Raw genomic sequence first — 25,872 nt, 5'->3', positions numbered from 1 at the left:
GCTTTGAAGGGCCATCAGAAGAGGGAACATCAGAGGACATACTGGCTCAAGCTAGAGCCTTGAAATTTGTTGTCTAAATAAATGTTCAGAGAAGAAATGTGAATTTTTATGGTATTTATGGCAGCAGCCTAACAAACAGAGCAATCTCTGATACTATGTTCTGGCCCTAGGCAGAAGAAACTTTAAGAATGTCTGTATTTGTTAGGAATCTGCCTACCACAAAGGAATTTGCCTCTTTCTGATGACATGAACAGTATTCCAGTATACAAACATATCTCCAATGGGGTACTTAGCTTTCCCTTGTAGTGGCAAACTGTATCTTTTAGACTGGCTGACAGACCGATCTACAGATGACATTTTGCTTCCCAGACTAGAGGCAAGAAAATACTGAGGCTATGACACTCATACACTTCTTATGTTCTAGTATACACACCTCATGCTTAGGTCTAAGGTTCAATGTACAATGCATGAGGAAGGAATGCCTGCCTTTGGCATACTGGATGGATGGTATTCTTGGCAGGATATCTCCCATCTGTCAGCATTACTGCAACAATGATCTAATGATGATCATATAAAGCTTGCAGGCGCAAGGTGGGGAAGGAATAAATTCTCTTGATAAACTTGTATGCAGTCTTGGAATTGGTCTTTGGGGGTACAATAGCCAAATGCTAAAATTTCTGAGACTTGTGCCATGCAGAGAAAATGATATAGTGATCCAATTTAGGATTCCTTGTTATAACGGAAAACATTTGTGGGTTGCCTAGTTAAATAGTCAGCCTTCTTATATGCTAAAGCTACACAGTCTGTATATTTTCCAAAAAGCAAGAAACACATCCCTAATAATTTTCCACATTGAAATAAGACAATGCTCCTCTTGCAACTTCCCCAACCAAATGTTTAGATGCTTGTAGGGAGGGTGGAGGAAAAGAAAGAAAAAACAACACTAATGTGAATTTTATAACTGAGAGAACAAAAGACAGATCCTTGGGATAGAAGCAAGAAAGGAAAATTCACTATTGCTGTTTCAAGTTCAAGTTACTTGCACCAATAGATTCTGCAATTGCTACAGACAGAAAGGAATTGTAAAATGTTTTTTGTTGCCTTGTTCTAAAGATGAGGATTTAGAACCCACTCATGGAGCAGTTTGGGGTGTAACACTGGTAGTTTAATCAAGTGACACAAATCATAATGTAAAGTGAGTATACAGAGGGTATAAAGATTGTGAAAGTAATGCATAAGGCTTACGGTTAGTGACACACCTAAGTACTGCATGGTGCTCTCTAACACCCACTTAGCCATCTTCCTTCATACTTTGAATGGGCTATCAAAAACCAGGGACAGGGTGGGAAAAGGATCTGGCAATGACCACAGGAAAGCAAGAAGGAAATATCTTGATCCTTGCAAGTGAGTGATCTACTGTTCAAGGGCAGTTGAAAGAACTCAATCCTAAGATAAGTTCAGGTGTAGAAACGTCATGTCAGTCTTCTGCAATCAGGGTCCCATTCCTCACATGCTTATGTAGTAACAGCTTGCTTCCGTGCATGCATAGGAACGACAGTCATGTAGTGAGATTTTGGTATTAGGGATTCTTCTCTTCAGTTATCAAATATTAGTCGGTGCACAGTTTGATGAAATGATTACATCCTGGTTTGAAGAATGATTCCAAAGGCAAGAACTGGAGGCCAACACAACAGTGGTAGACTCTAAAGCAGAACCACGTCTGTACATAAGCCTAGGTCCTGGATCAATGCCTTACCACCCTTTGTGATCCTACCTGCGGCTGCAAGCCTTGAGTTTAACTCTTTGTTTTATATATATATATATATATATATATATATATATATATATATATATATATATATATATATGTCATATGACAGCCATTGATGTGTTTTGGATTAAAGCAAAAAAAAAGCTAGCTCCACTAATGGCTGTGACTCAAGGTCTGAGGCTGTCGACATATTAAAAAATGTCCACACTTTTTAAGCAGTAATGTAGTAACATTCCAGTGACACATGTCTACAGAAGAGTGTATTAGCAGCTAGATCTAACTAGGGAAGTTAGGGCTATATGTACCCTTAATTGTAATGCAGGGATATTGTGTTTCAGCCACTGCAGGAAGAATCTCTCATAAAAGGAGACAGATGCAAATAACAAGACTTCTTAAGGAGGCTGAAGGATCTAAAGCATTCCAATGTTAGAAATCTGTCAATCCAAAACAACTTTGTGGCATAGAGAGATAAAGCCCTAACTATAGCCCAGACAATCTGAGTTCAGCTAGTACCAGAACAGATGGTCAGGAGATAAAGTGAAAATTTGCAGCTGATGCCAGCTCACCCATCCTGAGAGGAGGAATTGGTGGCTCCCATTGGCCAATCACCACCAAGCATGCAAAGGCCTGAAGGCAATGAATAGAAGCCGTACACCAGGGACATGATCCTACCATGCCAGTGATAGCAGCCCTCTGCAGCATGTGTGTGGAAGCATGCACATGTTGGGGGGAGGTTATAGCTAGGCCTTTCACAGTGTTGCACATGTTCATGTCAACTTTCAGGGCTGGAGACACAGCCACAGCAGAAAAATCTCCGATGGCTGCTAGAATGACACTCTGTGATCAGCTCTTGCCTCTCAGGGAATGAATGGGCCAGGAACGGATCTCACCCTGAGATGAATGAACAGGTTAATAGATCAGAGCTGATGGTTAGAAGGCAATGAGGAAACCAAGAAGAAAAAAAAAACTAAATCTCCTTTTCCATTGTTCGCATATTCTCTTAGTTGCTGCTAAACTTTCTCGCAGCTTATTTGAAGAACCATAAGGATGTTTTTTTTTTTCTTTGTAGTTAGCATCAAAGTTCCTATGACAATAATGCTAGACTATGTAATAATAATGTATACCCAAAAATACCCTGACATAATTCCAAATATCTTTACAAGTCAAACTAAAAATAAAATACTGAATCAGGTATACGTGGCACCTTCCTAAAGCTTGTTAAGGGCTGCATAAATAATAATACTAATAATAATAACCAACAATTTCTGTGTTACTGTAGAGTACACAGTCTATTAGAAATGCCACTGGTAATCGTTACTTAGAATTTATTAATATTTCTTTTTGTGTTAACCGGGATCTCCAGGTAATCTCATTTTAGGATATTCTCAGTGGCTTTTGCTTCATGGAGCATGTTTTTAACCAAAAATATATCACTATAGTTAGTGATAACACAGTTAAGCAGAACAGGTAACAACCCTTTATGTTCATATTAAAGGTCATTCTGTTTAACGCCCTTTTCATTCACAAATAAGGAAGCTTGATGTTTTTATTTACTTAGCAGCTGTTTAATGAATAAGACATTAGAATTACAGTGCCTGGTCGTTATCACTATAAGCAATACACAACACAGCAAAAGAAAATGACACAGTTTATTAAATTATGAATTTTTAGTTGTTTTTTTATTAATTTTAGTTCAATCTAAAAAGGTAAGATGGATTGGACCATAGAGGTCTTTTTTCAGATACTACCTAACTACAAAGTATAACATAAAACAGTTACAAATAGCAAATAGGCAACATAATTTACAGATAAAGAATCACAATAACACAGTGTTTGTTAACAACATAGTGGCTCAGGATAAACTAGAATATGGTATGGTACATGAAGGGAAGAGAAATGTGAACAATGAAATTCCTCATATAACCATTTTGTGCTAATGGAATGGTTCTCAGCAGTATTAAGTAAAAGTCTCATTGTAGTTAAGTAGTAGGGTGCATTTGTTAAGATGTAATTGCAAGCAGTAACACACGGGGTATTAGGTTTGGTAAGGTTGTCTCAATATACACCACAATGACCACTGCAGCAAGGAAATATTTTAAGATGTAACATCAATACTGTTTGAATACATGGATGTCATGGAGGCACACTTTGCTTTGTTAGTCGGAGTTCCACATGTCTGGATTAATGAGGGAAAACGATTTGTGGCCAGAGCTGAGTTTGTAGCTGGGAATTGCAAGTGAAACAACACCAATGTGATTACACTGTAGGGGTTTAATGGGAATAAGAACAGAAAATATGGACTTGAGGTAAGGTCAGTGGTGGGAAAAAAAGGAAAAAAGAAAATGAAGTTCATATGTTATATATGAGAGCACAGAGGATGAAAGTAGAAATGATGAATAATTAGTCAACGTTTTCAAATGTCTAACAATGATGCACTTTTTCAAGGGTCTGGGCTATAAAAAGCAAGATTTTATTTGGGGAAATTTAGAGATCGGTTATATCTGACTTAGACTGAGATAAAAGACGTCTACATTCAAGGTCTAGGAAAATTGTGTCTTTCTTAAACATGTAACAAGCTTTATTGAGTTACAGTACTGACTGGTAATATGTTTTCAGCCCAGTGGAAATTTTCCTTTGAATATGCTTAATGTGTTGACTAAAAGAAAAGGAAGTACCTAAAATTACTCTTTGATACTTGACAGTCCACTTTTTCTAGGTTATTCCAGTTTTGTATGATTTGACAGATTCTGGGGTATAGTGCCAAAAGGGCTGGCTTTTGTTTTACTGACATTCATGGTAAGTTATTCAGCCTCTAGACAGAAGGAGAAAAATTACAGTCCTACTGAAAGCTGGGCATAACATTACCAGCTGATGGTCCACACTTGTTTACAATCATATTGACAGTGTAGCAGTTTATGCCCTACCGGGTTGTTTACCAGGCCTTTATTTGGGAGGATGATACTTCACTGAAGGAAGGAATCCACTGTGACAGTTAAAATGGATAGACAATTTCTCATTACCATGAACAATAGCTATGCAATTTTTTAGGTACAGTGGAACCAGTTTAGGGGTGGACACTTAAGACCATGTATCATAAGTTCTTTAATTAGAAGGGGGTGTAATAAGAGATGAATACGTCAGTGACATGAAAAAATATGATCCATCTGAAAAAAGCTTTCCTCTAGCTCTGTATAGGTTGTATTAGGTAGACACTGTAAGGCAGCATTGAGTGTTGTCTTTGTCTGAAGCAGTGCTGCAACTGATAAAACAGGCTATTTTTGTTGAGATGGTCAATAGGTTGTGCAGACATAGCCTTTTCCAGTACAGGCAGTAAAACTATGTGTCAAGGGCTGGTCACCTTTGTATAAGGTGATTTTGAGACGGGGACAGCTTTGCAGGACTTCTAAACAGAAATAAATGTGTCAAGACACATATACACACAACAAGAGACTTAAGAGGATAGATAGAATTGTATCAGGGTTTTTTAGCAACTTGGGACAGAAACCACTGGCATGGGGTGGCTGTAAAGTGGGATTTGCTAGAGTTTATGAGAGACTTGTATAATGACAGGTGTAACAGAGAAAGTCTGCATTTCACTTATACACTTATACATTGTGTCTATAATTGTGAAGGAGTGTGACAGATTGAATCGATATTGAGCTGGTAGAGATTAACTATGAAGCCAGAGTAGACTTTGGCTATTAGAGGTATGTCTGCAGATTTAGCAGTGTCAGTGACTCAGCATACAGCCCACTCATCATTCATTATTGGAAGATTAGAATGTACTGTGGCCTGTCCCAGCACCAGTGGATTCACATTCTAATACTGAGAATGCACTCCAGCACTAGTGGATGCTGCACTCCTGAAATGTCATTCTTTAGATGAGAAGGTCCCATATGCCTGAACTGGTGGTAAAGTAGGTGGACATAAAAGAACCCACAACACTTACTTAAAAAGTAGGGTAATTTCCTTGGTGTCTTGGTTAAATATCTCTCCTCATCTACATGAATACCAACATAAGAATACAATTTATGGTCTCCCCTAGACGTAGGCCAAACATTTAGTGATATTAACCCAGTCAACTCTCTATCTTGAATACAGTGTGTAAAAGTGTGACTGGGAAAACACGTACCATTTAACTGTCTAATTTCTGACCATGTATTACAGCCTTGTTTTTATACATGGAGGATGGAAACACGAGTACAGCCAGATTCCTGGCTGGCACTTAATGCTGTGGTATGAAAATGGAAATATTGGAGTTATAATGGGAGGACAATATTTAAAAATGCTACAAGTACTTTGTCACAGTTTTGTTGGATAAGAATTGCCCAGTCCACGTGGGACAGTGTCAATAGTAGCAGTCCCACTTATCCAGGGACTTTTTGTGTTCTTGAAGAACAAAATGTAATAACTGGACAGTGGTCCCAAAGTAAGGGCTCTTGATTTATAGGTGGTATAGACTGGATAGACTGTTTTGAGGATCCATTTGAGGATGAAGTGTTTGTTTTAGCTAGGACTAGTTGGAGAAACTATCTTATCAGAAACAGGAGCTCAATTCTGCATGTGTTTTTCAAAGCTAGTGAATGTTAAAGTCATCAAGTAGCTTGGAATCATGCTTTTTATACCTGCAGACATGCCCATAAAGTGGTCTTCATTGATTTTAATGGCGGATGAAGGAGTCCTATAAGAAATGCTAACATCTATGTTAATACGATTTCCAACAGTACATTCACTTAGTACCTAGCTCAGCTCACACTGTTTTTTTAGAGGATGTGGCTATGAGATACCACAGATAGTTCTCTCTTTTTTAAGCAATATGTAAGAGAATGCCTCTCAGGTCTGTTTCTACTGAAAGAGTAATAATTCTGGTGTAAGGTGGAAGAGAGGTGGATTGTTGATTTGAGTCAAGATTCTGTAATAGCCACAATTTTTAAATTATTAAAAAAATCCTGACTGCTTCAAATAAAGAATGCATATTTACTAAGCAACCAGTGTTAATAGCTGACAGAGATAATAAATTTAACTTTGTGACATAAAGCCATATTACTTTTTCAGTGGTGGTGCTGTGGTAGCATTGTCGCCTCACAGTAAGACGCTGTCCGGTTCGATTCTCAGCTACAGCATCTTCTACGTGGAGAGATGTGTGAATGGGCGTACCTTCATTGAAGGTTGTGCGTCAAGGCTGGCAACTCGGCATGTAAAAAATCTACTGCCAATCATTAGCTGACCGGAGTTCTGCTGTGGCGACCCCTAACCGGGAAAAGCCGAAAGACCCAACAACTTTTTCAGGTGTCTTTATTACCATACTAAGTATAATTTTGTGTGATGGTATTAAAGCAGTGTAAAATATTATGTAATACTGTGAAGATTTTGAGGAGGGAATACGTTGTGAAAAAGTACATTTAATGGGGAGGGTAATAAAAGGCTAAGTATTTGCTGTGGTAAAGGGAATCTTTTTTAGTTGGTAGAGTTTTCTTTAATATTAACTAATCACCTATGGATACCATAATATAAGCAGCTGAAAGCAGAATGTATGATAGTGAGTTGGTGACTATGGCACAGGAGGTAGACAATTTGATTAAACAGTCAAGATGAGATACTGAATTCATAGACTGTTTTAGCATAACAGAAACGATAAGGTATGAGATGTGTAGTATATGGAATTGTTTGATGGTGGGGTGGTAGAGAGGCAACAGGAAGTGTCATGTAATGTGAAATAGTGTAGTTTATGAGGGTGTTTTCCTAAGGTAACATACAGGGAGGCTTGGCAGCAAGAAACCTGACACCCATGGTGGAATCAATAGCTTGTGAGTACAAAATGACTACAACAATGAAGATACACAGGTACAATATACTTCAGGGTAGAAAAACAGCCTCTCGCACAGAAGTTAAACTGTACCAGGTCATGGAAGCTTTATGATGTTTTAGGAAAGCAACAGCAATCCTAAACTAGTTTCTAATTCAGGTAACAGACAAGTCCAGGTATAGAAGTAAATATATAAACTGGTGCACAGAAGACTGAACGTGTGAAAGTGTTTGAAAAGCATAACATGTTTGTTAAAGGAGAATGCTGCAGAAGGGTTCTAGAGTGAGGCACCAGTATGACTAAGAGCTAGAGAATTGTTGTGTAATGGGAAAATCAGCTTAGCTAAAACTTACAAAAGAGAAACAAGGGATACTGGATGAAGACTAGGGTTAACATAATATAAATATTTAAGAATGTTGCAAATAGAAAACATTTGTTCAGGAAAACAAAGAACTAGAAAACTGTTTTGTAGTGGGGACACCAAGTTAGCTACAGCTGAGAAAAGATAAACAATGGATACTGTATCGGGACCAACAGCAAAAACAATATAAATATTTAAGAATGTCTCAAACACAAAACATTTGTTTGAGAAAGCAAAGTCCAGTTGTTCAGTGTAAACAAGTTACTCTGCACCATTACAGTGTCGAGCAAGATAATGCTAGAGATAGCACATGTAGTGGCAAAAAGCTTTACTGTTTGGAGAAAGGAAGAGTATGAATTATTTCTACCCAAATCTAGCTGTACTTGCCAGTAAGAGTCACAGAATGGCAATCTTATAACAATGATTGTTGAACAGAAGGCACCAATTACAACACATGTGTAGTCAGTCTCTGTGCTACTGGATTTGTCTCAAACATGGCTTGTTGGCATTTCTAGTCCTTTTTTGAACGACCTGTAAAATGATCCATAAATTGGAAGGCTCCAACATAATTCCCTAAAACAACTCCAACTTTTGGTGGTATCACACTGAAAGACAGAAAATGGTATTATTCATTTACATGATCAATATAAACAAACCATACTAAGCAAAAAGTGTGAACAGACAATGCATTACTGTAACTCTAATATAGTTTTTCCTCTTAAAATGTAATGGGACAATAACAAATAAAATGAAAACAAAAGGGATAATGTATCAATTCTAATCCAAAGAAGCAAACATGGACTGAATAAGGACAGCATCCATCATCTCTGAAACCAAACTTCAAAAATGCTATTCAGCTACATAAAATTAAAATTTACATTACTTGACTCCTAAGGGGAAAAATCATTTACAAGTTTTTATTATACAATGCAGACATACACAGAGTGGCGGTTATAGATTTTATTCCTTCACAGATCACTGCTCCTGATTTGTAAGATTTTCTTCCATTAAAGATCATAGCTCCTGATATGAAATTTTGTTCCAGTCCATTCACCACAGTCTTAAAACTGGGCAGTGAAAATCCCTACTGTACATTTCTTCCAGACATTATTATGCAGCTAAAAATCCTTCCTTGTATACCTTGACCTTGACAATGACCTTTTGTGTCTACAGTTCAATAACATTAGAAAGGGATACCTATACATATCTACCTACTTTTTTGTATCAGTCAAAGATGCGTACACATATATGAATCATAACAAGAGCAGGCTTTCAGGATGAACAAGAGCATAACTATAAACTACAAAGACAATGAGAGAGACATGAGATATACGTAAGACAGCAACAAAACAAAGTCATGTCTGTATCCTTTTTAGACTCTTATGGTTACTGACTTGAATTAAAACAGATACATTTAATACAGGTAGAGATGTCCAACACATCAAGCACCAAAATACACACAGAATGTTTCTCACATATCATCAGTCTGTCCTCCTGTCACTCAATATCAACACTGTGTATGCTATACACATAGCTTATGGAATACATTTTTTCACAGACATCAAAGCTTTTCACTTAACAGCTCATTTGTTATTGTTTAGAAAACAATAAATGATATTATGTATTTATTTATATATCTACACATTTGTTAACTAGACAGAACACCAATCCCAATGGACTGTTTTCCGGTTCAGCTCAGATACACAAATTATGCACAATATAACAGGCATGAATAACAGACTTAAAGACTATACTATACTGTAGGTATAAGAAGTATTTGGCTTAGTACACATACAGATAATTATGGTGCTAAATGGGCTAGATCTGAGATATAGACAATTTGTGCCTTCAGAGATGAGACTTGTAGAAAGAATAATATTATAGGAGGTTATTGGCATCATTCTAATGTTTGGAGAGTTGGGGCTATGTGTTGTTACCTTTGTTGAGTCATTTACACTTGTCTGTAGCAGTCAGCTTTAATTTTTTTCTTGAAAATGGGGAAGAAGCAGATATTCAGCTTTAAAAATTTATTCATTTAAGAGAGTCCATGTTAAATATGGCAACTGACAATTTAAACCAGTTCTGTGTTAAATCTGGCAGTTGAAAACTAACAACTACCTATAACTTGCCATTTCTATTTATATAGCAATAAAGATTACTACAGCTGGAGACATTCCTAAAGTGGGCTAAACAGATGAAAATAAATCAACATCTGAGAAGTAATTGTTAACAATAACCAGGAACACAGATGAAGACAAGAACAAGGAAATGTATTAGGAACATTAAGGTGCCTGGCAATAGATGACATAAATAATTAGTAACTATTGCATAGGCAGAGTCTTAAAAGTAATAAAACTGAATCTGGGAATGTTGGTAGCTCCTGAAATGGACCACCAACAGTAGAGGGAATGGCAGTGACAAAAGCAAAGAAAGTAGTCAGGTGGATCCTCAGGGAGACAGGTTCCAAACAAAAGAAGATGGTGCTGCCACTATACTGGGCTCTAATCAAACCACATCTGTATACAGTCCTGGAGACATTGTAAGGATGGGCCATCAGGTAGCTGGAAGAGGTATGGAGGAGGGCTACCGGAGAGATCCATGGGAGGTAGAGAAGGTGTATTACTGGGTATTAAATAAGCTGGTGCTTTTCTCAATTGAGACTGGAGATGGTGAAAGGAATGTGATTTTGGTACAGGGGTCATATTGGGGAGATATGAATGTTGTCATCCTTAGCAGGAGGAATAGGGTATGAACAAAATGATGGACATATAGAATGGACAGCTAGACAGTGGTTAGGGAATCCATGAAGCATTCAACTGGGCACGGGACAAGTGGGAAAATAGTAAGCGGGGAAGGTAGGGATGGAGTGGAAGTAAACTGCTAATTGCACTTAAAACCAGTCTAGTTATGCTTCTAGTCTCCTTCCACTAGAAAAAATAAATGTAAGGAAATGTGAGGTTTGGGAATTTATTTTTTTGGAAAGGATGGGGTTCTTGCAAAGGACCTCTCCAAGATGTATTTTTACTAAAATATTGTACATTGATTCAAAGAATTAGCACTAGGAGTCACCAGAATGAATAGAGTTATTTATTTTTTTACTAAGGAGCAATGTTAAAGTAAAAAAAAAAAAACATGCACTTCACCTCACGCCTTACAATCAAACCTGCTTCTGTTTTGAAGTCTATCCAGCAAAATATACAAAAAGGTATGAGAAATGATTTAATTCTACAACTGGATTGTCTTATTAACTGTATGATTCCACATGCATATTTACCCAATATTTTATTTTCTCTTTGCTTGGGTTCTAAAAGAGAAAATGTGTCCATATTATTACTCCTGACAACAGTCTCTAAATGTATTATTGCTTGCTGGAAGTACCCTGTTCCTCTTTCTTGTCAGTGGTTCTCCCATGTTAAGTCTCTCTAGATATCAAATTGAGTGCATCAGAAGTAAGCAGTAAAATGGTTACAGAAAACATTTTCAGGAGCAGGAGCTTTATTATGTCTGGTAAATACTAAAGTAGGAAGATCATTTATAGCTCCACACATGCTTATTTTATATATATATATATATATATATATATATATATATATATATATATATATATATATGTGTGTGTGTGTGTGTGTGTGTGTGTGTGTATATACACATACTGCAGGGGATCTGTGTTCAAATATTTAAGCTCAAACAGACGTTATGAAATTTAGTACAATCAGGTGTGTTTAAGTAATGCAGATTTTATCTCCAATTTCCTAATTTTTCCCACTTTGCCTTGTAGTCATTTTTTCTAGTCATCATATATCATTTCCCCAGGATATATTATTAGCTTACTACAATTGTCATGCAACACTGATAAAACATGTATGCATTTTTTGTACAACACTACTTGCTATTTGTATTTTTTATTAAACTATTGTTGATGATTTTAAAACTATATTTTGAAAAACATGAATGCATTTACCTGATCTTGTCTTTCTAATCATTTTCTGTCCCTTCTAATACCTCTAATTTTCAGTAATATTGTAAAAAAATCATGGTTTGAACCATTCAGTATAAGCAAAGTTCAGAAAGCATGGCTTTTTGTTGGCCTCCTCACTGTGTAAGTTATCTGATTAGGTATTGCAAAGACTAACCCTGGGATTCATGAACGATAAATGTCAATGCAGTAGCAGTGTAGCCACTCCTGCATGGAATATGGCCACTGAGCGATCCAGGAACGTGCAGTTTTGACGTGCACGAGCATCCTTAAACTGTACCTGCACGGAAACCTGTGCGGGATGCTAATTACCTCCTTTGCTAGTAAAAACCATGCAAATGAGGTGAATTAGTGATCCAGAAAGCAGGTAGGTAACCGTACAGGAACAGTGTAAGCTGCAGAAATGTATTCGGCTACTAGTCGAACACATTTCTGCAAAAATTAAAATGGAGTCATGACAGCTCCAATAAAAGCATGTACCCTAATATGTGGGCATGCCAATGGCCAATTATATGGCCACTGGCATGTTAAAGTGTTTAATTTTTGTAAAAATAAAAGTTTATCATTTTTTGGCCAATCTCTGCCGTTTAAGCATAGGAAAGCACCACAGAAATGGGATCGTGGGGAAAATAAAAAAATAATGTGAAGGGAAACCTGCATTTTGCCATTATACTTAACGGCAAGCAGAATCAAAACAATGGTAGGGAAGAGTGGTTGCTAAGGGGGAAGGCTCTTGTGTAGTGCAGTAAGTATGGATTAAGGCAGTGGGATATGTTAATGAGGGCTTATACTGAATCAAAAAATTCTTCTAAGTGTAACACTGCACCTAACTGTGTAGCTGCTGTAACACCATCGTGTAGGCAGGAGGAGCAACTAACATGAAAAGGCTGTGTGTGTCATGCTTGCTGTAAGCACACTGGAGCTCCATTGCTCGAGTTTGTGCTTAGCTAAGCACAGCTAAGCGAGGGTGTGTGTCTGAAGATGTATAGTCTTATTCCATGAACTGAGGAGCATGTTTGTGCCCAGGGGAGAGCCATTTCTTGCTGTTTACACTAGCTAAATGGGTCTGTGCATCTCACCGAGGCTTAAACAGGAAGGATATAGGAAAAAAAATAAAGGAAATAGCAGAACAAAGGAAATGCAGTATAAATCAGCAATATGGGATTCTGCAACCCAAAATGGGCCACTGAAAGCACTCAGTAATACAGTTGGCAGGTGGCTGCATAGCTGAAAATGGGAAGAAATGTAAAAAAATAAAATAAAGGACAACAGCACAATAAAGGAGAAATGAAGTAGAAATCACTAATAGGGGATTCTTGCGATTCACAATGGGCCATACAAAGTACACAATAATACAGCTGGCAGGTGGCTGTATAGCTGAAAATGGGAGGAGATATAAAAAGAAAAATAAAGGGCAACAGCACAATAAAGGAGAAATGAAGTAGAAATCACTAATATGGAACTCTTGCAACTCACAACGGGCCATGCAAAGCACCCAATAATACAGGTGGCTGCATAGCTGAAAATGGGATGAGATGTAAAAAAAAGAAATAAAGGGCAACAGCACAATAAAGGAGAAATGAAGTAGAAATCACTAATATGGGACTCTTGCAACTCACAATGGGCCATGCAAAGCATACAATAATACAGCTGGCATGTGGCTGCATAACTGAAAATGGGAGGAGATGTAAAAAGAAAAATAAAGGGCAACAGAACAATGAAGGAGAAATGAAGTAGAAATCACTAATATGGGACTCTTGTAACTCACAATGGGCCATGCAAAGCACACAATAATACAACTGGCAGGTGGCTGCATAGCTGAAAATGGGAGGAGATGTAAAAAAAATAAATAAATAAAGGGCAACAGCAGGATAAAGGAGAAATGAAGTAGAAATCACTAATATGGAACTCTTGCAACTCACAATGGGCCATGCAAAGCACACAGCAATGCAGGTGGCAGGTGGCTGCATAGCTGAAAATGGGGGAAGATATAAGTAAAAAAATAATTAAAAAAGAGCAACAGCAAAACAAAGGCAATCATGCATAAAGTGCTACTAATGCCTCTAACACTCACAATGGTCAAAGCAAAGCCATGAGTAATATAGGTGGCAGCTGGTTTGTATCATAGTCAGTCAATCATGCAGGCTGCATCTGCAGCACAACAGTATAAAGTATGGAAACACCTTACAGCCTGTTTTTTCTCACAAATCTGCACCATTGGTGTATACATGCAGGGGAATTTTAACTGGAAAAATGTTAGATGCTGCCATTGCTTTGATCCATCAGTATGTGCTAGAGGCTGATGGTGGAGATGCGGATAATGCTGACAACTGCCACAGACCAAGGAGGAGAAGAGTGTTCAGACCCAGGGTAACCTACCAGGGACATGATCTGGTGATAGTAGAGTGTTACAGGGTGGACAGAAACATACTTCGGCAAATCATTGAGCTGTGCCGGCCTCAATTCAGAGCTAGAACCAACAGAGGGGAACTCATCCCAGTGGATACCAAGGTATGTGTAGCCTTAAGAATTCTAGCTACTGGTACTTTCCAAAGACCTACTGGGAACATCATGGGGGTCTCACAGGCATCTGCATCAGGGTACTCCCCCAGTTCCTGGATGCCATGCTACCACATGCCGGTGAGCACATTTACTTCCCCAACACCCGTGAGGAGAGGACCAGCAATATGCATCCCTTTCACCATGTAACAGAATAGCCAGAGGTACTGGGTGCCATAGACTGCACGCACATCCACATCAAACCACCACCTGGTGAACAGGGTAGGGTCTACATAAACCGCAAGGGCTTCCCCTCCATCAACTGCCAGGTCATGTGCAATGCCCAGGACATTATCATGAATGTGTGCTGGCAGCCCTGAAAGCTATCATGACTCCCACATCTGGCATTCATCACAGATGTACCAGGCATTTGCCAGTGGGACATCCCATATGGCCATCTGGTGGGGGATGCTGGCTATGCACTGAAGCTGTGGATGATGACACCCATCAGAAATGCACACACACCTACTCAAGAATGCCAGAATGAGGCACACGCATAAACCAGGATCATTATAGAGCGTATGTTTGGGGTGCTCAAGTCATGGTTCTGCTGCCTTGACATATCCGGTGGAGCCTTGCAGTACTTTCCAGTCACATGTGCACACATGTTCATAGTATGTGCTATGCTACACAATATGATCCTGTGGAAAGTGCTGCAGCAGGAACAGCACGGAGAAGGGCCACACAGCTCACCACCATTGCCAAGGTCCCCAAAGGCACAGAGGGACTCACAGGAGGAGGCCCTTGAGCCTGCTCTTGTAGGCAGAGGCGTGCCCAGTATGCCCTGGTTTTGGCAAAGAGGCAATGTATAGCACACACACTGACACCGTAGGGACCCCAGGAACTGACACCTCTGTCTGACTTGCACACACAGTAAAATAGATGACACACACATCACATTACCTGTAACTTACCATGTATAGGCAGTGTACTGTGTGCATCCAACATAGGCGACCCTCAAGCACCATCCTCAGAACTGCTGCAGGCACAAGGCAAGTCAGTCTTCTTAACAATAAATGAATGGAGTACTATGTTTTGCTAGCATATTTATGGTAATGCATGCATGCAAGGGAATGGGGTGGCCTACTGGGACAGCAGCACACAACTGACAGCTATGTGGGACTCCAGGAAATGTCTGGCCAAAACTGACCTCCACACACTATGCAGTAGTACCCAAGGTGGCAAATCTCACAGCAGCATATGTATGGGGGCAACTAACTGGGGGTCATAGGTCACAAGCATAGATGTCAGGGTGGGGTCCCATAACCATCCCTCACACCCACACAGCAAGTCAGCTGTAGGAAACCACTTTGAAATGTCTGGTAAAGGCATACAAATGATGGCAATGTTGGATTAACCCCCGACAGACTCACACAGTGATATCATACAGGATAAGAAGTCTGAAACTCAAATGTATGCCAGTACAGTCTGACCCGGGATCTTTACTGATATGCCTCTAGTCCCCAAGCCAGGGCACAACAGTATGGTAAATGAAGCCAAAATGTAAAGCAAATATCAGCACAGTCTGTGCAAATGTGTACAGTTAACAGGTGTGCCCCCCATATACCCACACAAATGCAGTAATATGTAAGTTTTCAGGGAAATAGCAGCATAGCACACATTGGCAGGGCTACACTAATGCACATTAAAACATGTTGCCTGTCCACAATAAGCAGGGGTCAATGAGCTATGTGTATGTGTGGTTAATCCTGTCTAGATCTGGCCAGCCCGTTCTCTTGGCAGTTGTCTTGTAGTGCCCTAGGTACAGTGCTGCCTCTGACAGGGCCATGTGCAGATAACTGCAGTGCCAACTGTTATGCATGTCAGTGACACCCACTGCTCTGCTATTGACATATCTGGAAGTCACAGTGCTATGTGGAATATACTACACATATTACTGACAGCTTGAAGGATGTGTAGCAGAGGTGCCAAGGCTTTTGTGAATATAAGTGTTTTGTGGTACTGTTGCCAGTGGTCATTCTCAATAATCCTTTTTTTATGTTTGCTTTAACATATAACGGACATGCCTGCACAGCTGAATGCACTCTGTACCCACAACCATAACTCCCAACCTCTGACAGCAAGATGTCTGGACAAGGGCAGAAATAAAAGTGGAACAAAGGCACAATGATAGGCAAGTGTTGTAAATATCGCCCTTACATACTGAGAAAGTTGGTAGGGTGAGGGGTTTGCAGTAGTGGGAATTGTCTGAAGGTTATGTATTCTGAAACAGTAATGTCTGCATTATTTTGTAATATCACACTTCAATTATATATAACTAACTTGCCATAAAAACACAAGTTTACGTACAAAGGATGAAGCCTCTAGCCAAACACCTGGACAACTTGCAGAAATTTACAGGTGAGCAGTATGCTCACACAAGGATATGACATCTCAGGTTAGAAAGATACCACACAAGCAGGAGATCCCCAGCCAGTATATCACCAGGTTGTTGGACTGTTTCCAAAACCATGTGTTATTACTAAACTGGCTGTAGCCACACCTCACAAATGATCTTGCTGGGCAACAATGTACATAGCTGTCCTCATAATACTGGGCTATGCATCATACTAGTATTCCTCTAGTAAAGCACTGTGGTGATCTGAGGATGTCTGGTACTAGGTAATGCCACAATACATCGCAGTTTCAGACTACAGATATGTCAGAAAATGTCTGCTAAACAAAACAAGTACCCTGAGGAAAGTCCTGTGTACTCCTGAGAACTATGGCTGTAGGACACAAAACCCTGGAATGGTGTACACCTATCTCTGGAATGGAGTCCCACTCTAACTGTAGAAGGTCACACTGGGCATGCTCCTACACTTAGAATCACAGGACATGTTGGAACCCACATCGGAATATATGACTGTATTGTGTATATATGTCCGTGCATACAGACAGCTATGTACACCTCAACAGTCCCCCCCACACACACACACACACATCAGACAGGATTACCCTCAGCTAGCTGTAGGTGGCCCATATGTGATAGATCTGCTTCTGTTGTGTGAGATACACACACATATATATGGGCAACAGATAGCAACATATGCCAAACATACACACACATAGATGTGGGGAACTGAGAGACAGACAGTGATACAGAGAAAGAGATACAGGGGGACACAGAATGAGTCACACACATGGATATCCTGAATGGCAAACAGTGATGTCCTGCTGTGGACAGTGGCATACCAGTTGTAAACAGTTGCTCATGCCAGCATAAAAGGTAAGCCCAATTGTGTAACAGTACTGAGGTTGGGTTTATAATATCACATCACCTGCCTGTGTGTGTTTGTGTGTGTCTGTAGGTCTAAGTATTAGGAGACTCTTTCCACTCAGTACACTTCATATTGCCCTACTTCACAAGATCTGCTGCTTTCATTCACCTCAGAAGTACCATTGGACACAGATCACCCCAGTAAGCTCTGCAGCATGTCTGATAACTGTGTAACACTATAGTACAAAATAACTAGATAGGTAGGGGTTCTAACCTCAATACTGGCAACTGTGTGTGTGACAGTTATGTCTGCAAGAATGAGGGATTGTGTGTTTGGTTGTTTGTAGATGAAACAGTTTTAGGCCATTCCCACCCACAACACTTCCTAGTGCCTCACTTTATCAGTCTTGCTGATGTCATTCCCTTTATCAGCACCTTTGGTCAGTGGTCAGCCCAGTAAACTCCGTAGCGTGTGTGATAACTGTGTAACACTATAGTACAAATCACTAGCAAGACAGGGGTTCTAATCTCAGATCTGGTAAATGTGTGTGTGTGTGTGTGTGTGTGTGTGTGTGTGTGTGTGTATGTTTGGAAGAAGAAGTACTTGAATAAGTTTCCCACCCACTGCCCTAATTTATCACACCTGCTGATGTCATTGCCCTTTTCAGCACCTTTGGCCAGTTTTTAGCCCAGTAAGCTCCTGAGTGTTTATGATAACTGCATAACACTATAGTACAAATCACTAGCTAGACAGGGGTTCTAATCTCAGATCTGGCAAATGAGTGTGTGTGTATTTTTGTAAGAAGTCATATTTTGATAAGTTTCCCACCCACTGCTCTACTTTATCAGTCCTGCTGATGTCATTCTCCTTATCAGCACCTTTGGCCATTTGTCAGCCCAATAAGCTCTGCAGCATGTGCAACATCTGTGTAACACTATAGTACAAATAACTAGATAAGCAGGGGTTCTACTCTCAGATCTGGCAAATGTGTGTGTGTGGGTGTATAAGTGTGTGTGTAAGTGTATATGTTTGCAGGAAGACATATTTTGATAAGTTTCCCACCCACTTTATCAGTCCCTGATGTCATTCTCCTTATCAGCACCCTTGGCCATTTACCAGCCCAGTAAGCTCTGTAGCACATACAGTAACTGTGGAACACTATAGTTCAAAAAGCTAGATAGGCAGGGGTTCCACTCTCAGATCTGGCAAATGTGTGTGTGGGTGTATAAGTGTGGGTGTATAAATGTGTGTGTGTGTGTGTGTGTGTGTGTGTGTGTGTGTGTGTGTGTGTGTGTGTGTGTATGTTTGTAGGAAGAAGTAGTTTGATAAGTTTCCCACCCACTGGCCTACTTTATCAGTCATGCTGATGTCACTCTCCTTATAGGCTCATAGGTGCGTACTAGGCTAATGGCCCTGGATCCTTTACAAGCCTAGCCCATAGAAGTGCCCTGCCATTGTGCCACACAATATTAGTTCTCAGTGCCTCCATCAAGTACAGACACTGGGGTGATCCCTGGGGTGAACATTCTATTACTCATCAACTCATCAAGATTTCACCGGAACAGGGTCATGTAGGTGCTTTGCTTGACATGTATGGGAAGTCTATTCCAGGGCATGTGCAGTCTATGGGTGGGGAACCTGTCCCTCCAGCATGTTGTGTTGATTGAGGTAATAAGGTCAAGGTCCCTGCACTGTGTGGTGCAGAGGGACTGAGATGTCTTTAGATGTAGCATTTCTAAAAGAGCTGGCTCATACATGGCTTTGCAAGTCAGGCAGAGATCGCCTCTAAGTAGGTGATATGATACAGAGAATAGCTGGAGTCTTTTGAGTGTGTCTGTGTAGGACATGTTTAATACCTAGGATCCTCTTTGTGAGGTACTTCTGTGGCTTCTCCAGCTGTTGCAGGTGTCTAGTGAGTTACATGCCAAATGGGCCATTATACTTGATGATTAGTCTAATGAGGGAAGAGTACACACAGATGATGACCTCTTTCTTCCTGGATGCAAAACCCTTGGTAATGAGATAAGCCGCATAGGATTTCCTGACCACAGTGGCAATGTGGTCGTTAAAGGAGAGGTTGTTGTCAACCGGTGTTCCAAGATCTCTTGTAACACCTACAGTGTTCAGTGGGCCCCAATCAATGTGGTACTTAGTGGGAACTGAGTTTTTACCAAAGGGGCTGATGATGCATTTTGTGGTATTAAGCTTCAGGCCATGGTTTCCGCACCAGGCAATGGTCTCAGTGAGGCTTTTCTGTAGGATGTCTACATCAATTGTGGAGTTAATGATGGCTCCCAGCTTGCAGTTGTCTGTGAACTTAGTCAGCCAGAGTTCCTTTGTGTTGGCCTGGACTCCTGAGAAGTAGATGCTGAACAGGAGAGTACCCAGGAGTGATCCCTGTGGGACTCCACTTGTGACTGGTTAGCAGTCTGACTTGGAGCTCGCTACTTTCACACTGTGTGTTCTACCTGTGAGCCAATTTGCAGCCCCCCTTGTGATATGCCTAGTTTGGTGGGTTTATCAATAATTCCTGACTGAGGAATGGTATCAAAGGCCTTGGCCAGATTGATGTAGGCTGTATGCAGTGCCTTACTGTCATACACAGCCCTGGTGACTGACTCAAAGTCAACCAAGTGTAGCAGGCATGATCTCCCTTACACCAAGCCAAACTGTGTGGGGTCCAGAGGTAGGAGATTACCTATATGTTTGTTGATCAGGTCCCTGATGATGCGCTCCATAGCTGTACATATCAGACTCGTCAGGGTCTGTAGTTGCCACACCTTTATGGAGGAGGATGACTGTAGCAGTGCACCATTTGGTAGGGACAAAGCCTGAAGTGTGAGGCTGTGACTGAACAGGGCACACAGATGTGGTGCCAGGTATCTTTGTAGTTCATGTAGAACACAGCCAGGGATAATTTGGGGTCTCATAAAAGCTGTATTCTTGCCCATGGACAATGCAGGTGTAACCTGGGCTGCAGTAATCCTGGGTGCCTGGCATTCCTCTGGCATTCTGATTGTTCCCCTGGGGGAGAGAGGGATAAAGCTGGCACTGAATGTGTTGGCAAGAATGTTGGCAATACCTGTTGGCTCAGTATAGGAGGGAGCATTGTGCAGTAACTCAGTGCACTTCTGGGTATTGGTTTGAAGGTTCTTGATATAACTACCAAAGGATTTGTGATTGTTGTCAGTGTCTGCTGCAATTCTGCCATCATAGGCAGCTTTATATGATTTCATGAGGGATCTCAAGTTTTCATTGAGGCTAATAAGGGAGTTTTATCACTCTTGGGACGCCACCTTTTTCTACAACAGTTTTTTCCTTCTGTTGTACAGGTTATTAATGGCAGGGGACCACCAGTTTGGCCTCCAGTGTTTGGAGGAGAGTGTCATGGTTCTTCTGGATATGGCTAGTTCCATGCATTGATGTACATGTTTGTACAGTGCATTTGTGTAAGATTCGGCAGTCATGCAGATATTTTCAACTAGCATGGGTGCTGTGAAGTTAACCACCTCTATTCTTATGAGTTCAAAGTCAGCTTTAGAGAAGCTTTTCAAGGTGGTTACCTTTGCGGGGGGTGTGGGTGAGATGTGGATTTCCACAGTGATTACTCTATACTGGATCTGACCAGGTAGCGATTGACTACTGTTGTCAAGCAACGGTACCATATGTTAGTAATCAACACAGGTTAAGGATGTTGCTTCCTCTACTGGGTGTCAGAATGAGCTGGTCAAGGGCACTGGAACTGATGAATTCCAGGAAGCGTTGGGCCAGTGTATTTCTTGCTTGAGTATCTCTCCCAGTTGATGGAGGGGTAGTTGAACTCTCCTAGTATGACAGTGTTGGGTTGGATCTTGATAGATTCCAGGGTGTTGAGGAATGTGGATTGAGAGTCTAGGGACATAGATGTGGATCTATAGCAGGCTATGACCTGGATTAAACTATTACCCAATGTCAGTTGTACCTGAAGTATCTCAGATGCATTATGCTGGGATACTAGTCTGCATGTGTGCATATCCGTTATTAATATGGAGACACCATTACCTTTGGAGCTGTGGTCCATGTTTTGGGACTGACAGGTGTGGAATGCGTTATAGGCTAGTTGTGTAGGGGTACTGTCTGCTGCTGTAAACCAGGTCTCTGTTACAGCACAAATATCAATGTTCTCCATTTTTAGGAGTGCTTTGAGTGCTGCATCTCGAGATGTAGATGTATAGTGGTGAGCAGCATGACCCGCAGACTGTATATATGTATAGCTGTTACAGTGGTAATTTGATTTGGAACACCACCTAAAAAGGCACTATAGGGGTGGCAAGACACTTAGCTAGTACCTGGAAAGCCAGAGGTGACAGATGCAGGCCATCTCTGGCAAGCCATCACAGTCTGTCAATCATGTCATCCCAAGCTGACAGATACTGGATCCCATGAGAGTGACACCAGACACTTAAGCCAATTGTTGAAGTCAATCATTTGTTTGTACTGCGGTATCATTCTGGGTGACAGTAGTATACTGCTCAGGGTTACTGTCATACCTGCCTGACCCACATAATCTGAGAGCTCCACCATGTCTCTTTTCATATAGTCTATGGTGGTGGGTCTCAGGTCTTTGACACACACATGGACAATGACAGTAACAGAAACTTGGTTTAAGACTCCAGAGACACCCCAGCACTACCAGGCTACAACTCATACCATAAATTTCGGCCACAAAACCCAGACCAAAATACAAAAGGCGGAGGCATATCCATATTCATCAAGGATACCCACACCTCCAGGTTAGTGGGACAGCATAATGCTTCAGAGATCATCCACGTGCAACTAACAATGGGCAAAACTGCAATTCAAATTATACCTTGCTACAGATCGCCCACCATGTCCCAGGATCCCCACTCTGCATTCCTGGAAACACTGGGAAATATAAAGGTCCTACCAACCACCCTGATATTGGGTGATTTCAATTACCCAAACATTAACTGGGAGAACTACACAAGTACTAACTCCCTTGCCCAACATTTCCTAGAATTTATAAACTCAAACGCCCTTGATCAACTGGTCAACACCCCCACCAGAGGTGACAACATATTGAACCTGGTCATCACCAACATGGGCGACCAGTGTTCCACACCAGATGTCAACCCTGTGTTGGTTAGATCTGACCATAAACTAATCACTCTGGATATCCACATTCCGCCATCACCCCTGGTCAAAGAAACCACAGTGAAAAACTTTTCAAAAGCAAACTTCACGTCACTTAAGACCGAGGTGGGAAGTTTCAAAGCCCCCATGCTAAAGGATAACACTGTCCGAGCTGCAAAATACTTTACTAATGCACCCTACGGGCACCTACAAGAATGCATGGATCATGCTACTGCAAACAAAACCAAGACTCACTCCTCCAAGAAAAGGAAACCAGTCTGGTGGACCCCTGCCATAAACAAGCTATACAACAGAAGGAGGAAACAAGCACAGAAAAGAGTAAAATCCCAAGAAGGGAAGACATCCCTGATCAGTATCAGCAAGAATCTATATTCCCTCATAAAATCATCCAAGGCTAGCTTTGAAAGAAAATTTGCCATGGACTCCAAAGATAACCACAAGGCATTCTTTAGCTATGTCAAGAATCTAAGTGGCAATTCTCAGATCTGCTCGGAGTTAGTGCAGAATGGCACAAAATACACTGAACCAACCGATATAGCCAACATCCTGGCAGACAGGTTCAGTGCAAACTTCACCCCCAAAAGGGCTCATAACTATACCAGAAGAATGTAGTGCCCCTGAAATCACAGACATTCTGGTTAAAACAGCCCCCTCCAAAGCCAAAAACACAGCATCAATGGGACCGGACAGTGTCCCAGGCTGCGTCCTGCATGAGCTCAAAGATGAACTAACCCATCACCTAAACACACTGTTTAAACTCAACCTCTCCATAGGCTATGTGCCCACAGAGTGGCACACAGCAACGGTTATTTCACTCCACAAAGGTGGAGCCACAACGGATCCCAGGAACTATCACCCTATAAGCCTGACTAGCTTGGTCTGCAACGCTATGGAGTGCATCAACATGGATCTCATTAACAGAGATGTTGGGAACCTCTAAACACTGGATCCTACCCAGTTCGGCTTTGTTAAGGGCAGATCATGCCTCCTAAACCTGGTGGACTTCTTTGAGACAGTTACTAAGGCTACAGACAAGGGAAAGGTGGTCCACACAGCCTACCTAGGCCTTGCAAAGGCCTTCAACACCATTGCCCACTCAGGTATTATAGACAAGCTCACCAGCCTGAACATAAGCCCCTACATCAAGAGATGGGTTGCCAACTGGCTCACGGACAGAACCCACATGGTAAGAGTTGCGGGAGCTAGGTCTGACTCTAAAGCGGTTACAAGTGGTGGTCCCCAGGGCTCAGTCCTAGGACCCCTCCTGTTCGGCATATATTTCTCAGAAGTACAGGCAAGCACAGGAAGACTATGGCTGACCAAGTTCACAAACGACTGCAAACTAGGGGCTATAATTTACTGTCTGGCTGACACAGACATCCTCCAAAAGGGTCTCACTGAGACAGATACCTGGTATTAAAACCATGGCCTCAAGCTAAATGCCAAAAAGTGTATAGTCATCCCCTTTGGAAAAAACAAAATACCCACAAACTATCACACAGGTGGTAGCCCCCTAAATACGGAAGATGTAATAAGGGATCTGGGGACCCAAGTAGATAGTAACCTCTCCTTTGATAATCACATTGCCAAAGTGGTTAGAAAATCCTTCTATGTGGTCCACCTAATCATAAAAGGATTTGCATCCAGATTGAAAGAGGTCATTGGGCCCCTCTACACATCACTCATCAGACTCATCATAGAGTACAATGCCCCATTTGGGATGTATCTTACAAGACACCTGCAACAACTGGAAAGACCACAGAAGTACCTCACCAAGAGGATCACTGGCTTCAAGCAGATGCCCTATGCAGCTCGACTGAAGAAACTCCAGCTGTACTCGCTTGCATACCACCTACTCAGAGGTGATCTCTGCCTGACATACAAGGCCATGTCCAACCCAGAAATGATGGACATGCTCCATCTAAAGAAAACCACATCTCCTCGAGCCACATGCTCCAGGGATCTAAACCTCACCACAACAATAAATAGGATGTGCTGGAGGGGTAGATTCCTGTCCCAGAGACTTCCCATGCTCTGGAGCAAGATTCCAATCTACATTAGGCAGAGCTCCTCACTAACCCTCTTCAAGAGAAACCTTGACGAGTGGATAGGAAACAGAAAATTTACCCCAGGGATCACTTCAATGGCTCTGCTGGACAGAGGCATAGGGAACTAATCTAAGGGGGGGATGAAAGCCAACATATTCTGGCTAGGCTTATAAATGCCTTCGCAGATAGCCTAGTACCTACCTATGAACCTTGGAACGAGGTGAAATCATGTAAGCTCTGTGGTGCATCTGATAATTGTGTAACACTATAGTAGTAATAACTAGATAGGTAAGGGTTCTAATCTTAATACTAGCAACTGTTTGTGTGTGGGAATCATATACTGTGTGGGTTATACCATTTTGAGTTGTGTACCACCCTGTAAACTTCCCATCAACCTACTTTACTAGGCGTGCTGATGTCATTCACCTTAGAAGTACCTTGGGATGAGGTGAAATCATGTAAGCTCCGTGGCACATCAGATAACCATGTAATACTATAGTAGAAATAACTAGATAGGCAGGGGCTCTAATCTCAATTCTGGCAACTTTGTGTCTTTGGGTCTTTTTGGCTGATACCATTTTGATTTGTGTACCATCCACGCCTGTTTACTACCTCCCAATGGCATTACTTTACATAGCTTGGTAACGGCATCTGCCTCACATGCAGCATGTTAGACCACTGTGCGGGCCATACCAGTCCTCTGTACAGATGTCTATGGAATATCTAGATGTTTGCAACATATATGTGGTCTGTGTCCCTTAATGCCCATGTATGTGATATTGTTGCCAAATCGGCCAACAGTCAGTGTGGTGACACACATGCCAGCATCAGGCATCATACCTGACTGAATCATCATGCTGATACAATGTCTGCTACACTATCACTTGTCCAGGCTTGTAGGAGCAATACATGACTCCACATCCTATTCCTGATGGGTTATCTCACCATCCATGAAGGCATTCAGAACATTACGTGT

At 41.2% G+C, this 25,872-nt stretch overlaps 1 protein-coding gene across 3 annotated transcripts in view; it reads right to left on the bottom strand.

Moving 5' to 3' along the window:
* Positions 1–3,314: 3,314 nt before the first annotated feature.
* SDR16C5 (short chain dehydrogenase/reductase family 16C member 5) overlaps positions 3,315–25,872 on the bottom strand; it is a 717,401-nt gene continuing 694,843 nt past the window's right edge. For all 3 annotated transcript variants that reach the window (XM_044065547.1, XM_044065548.1, XM_044065549.1), the window contains exon 7: positions 3,315–8,543. In XM_044065547.1, coding sequence (XP_043921482.1) covers positions 8,450–8,543 — 94 coding nt within the window. In that variant the 3' untranslated portion in view covers positions 3,315–8,449. The remainder of the gene's footprint in view (positions 8,544–25,872) is intronic.

This window comes from Protopterus annectens, chromosome 3.part0 (assembly GCF_019279795.1).
Source record: "Protopterus annectens isolate FY-2018-M chromosome 3.part0, PAN1.0, whole genome shotgun sequence".
NCBI classification, from domain to species: Eukaryota; Metazoa; Chordata; order Ceratodontiformes; family Protopteridae; genus Protopterus; species Protopterus annectens.
Note: the sequence above shows the minus strand (reverse complement) of the source record. Positions and strands in the feature narration are given on the sequence as shown.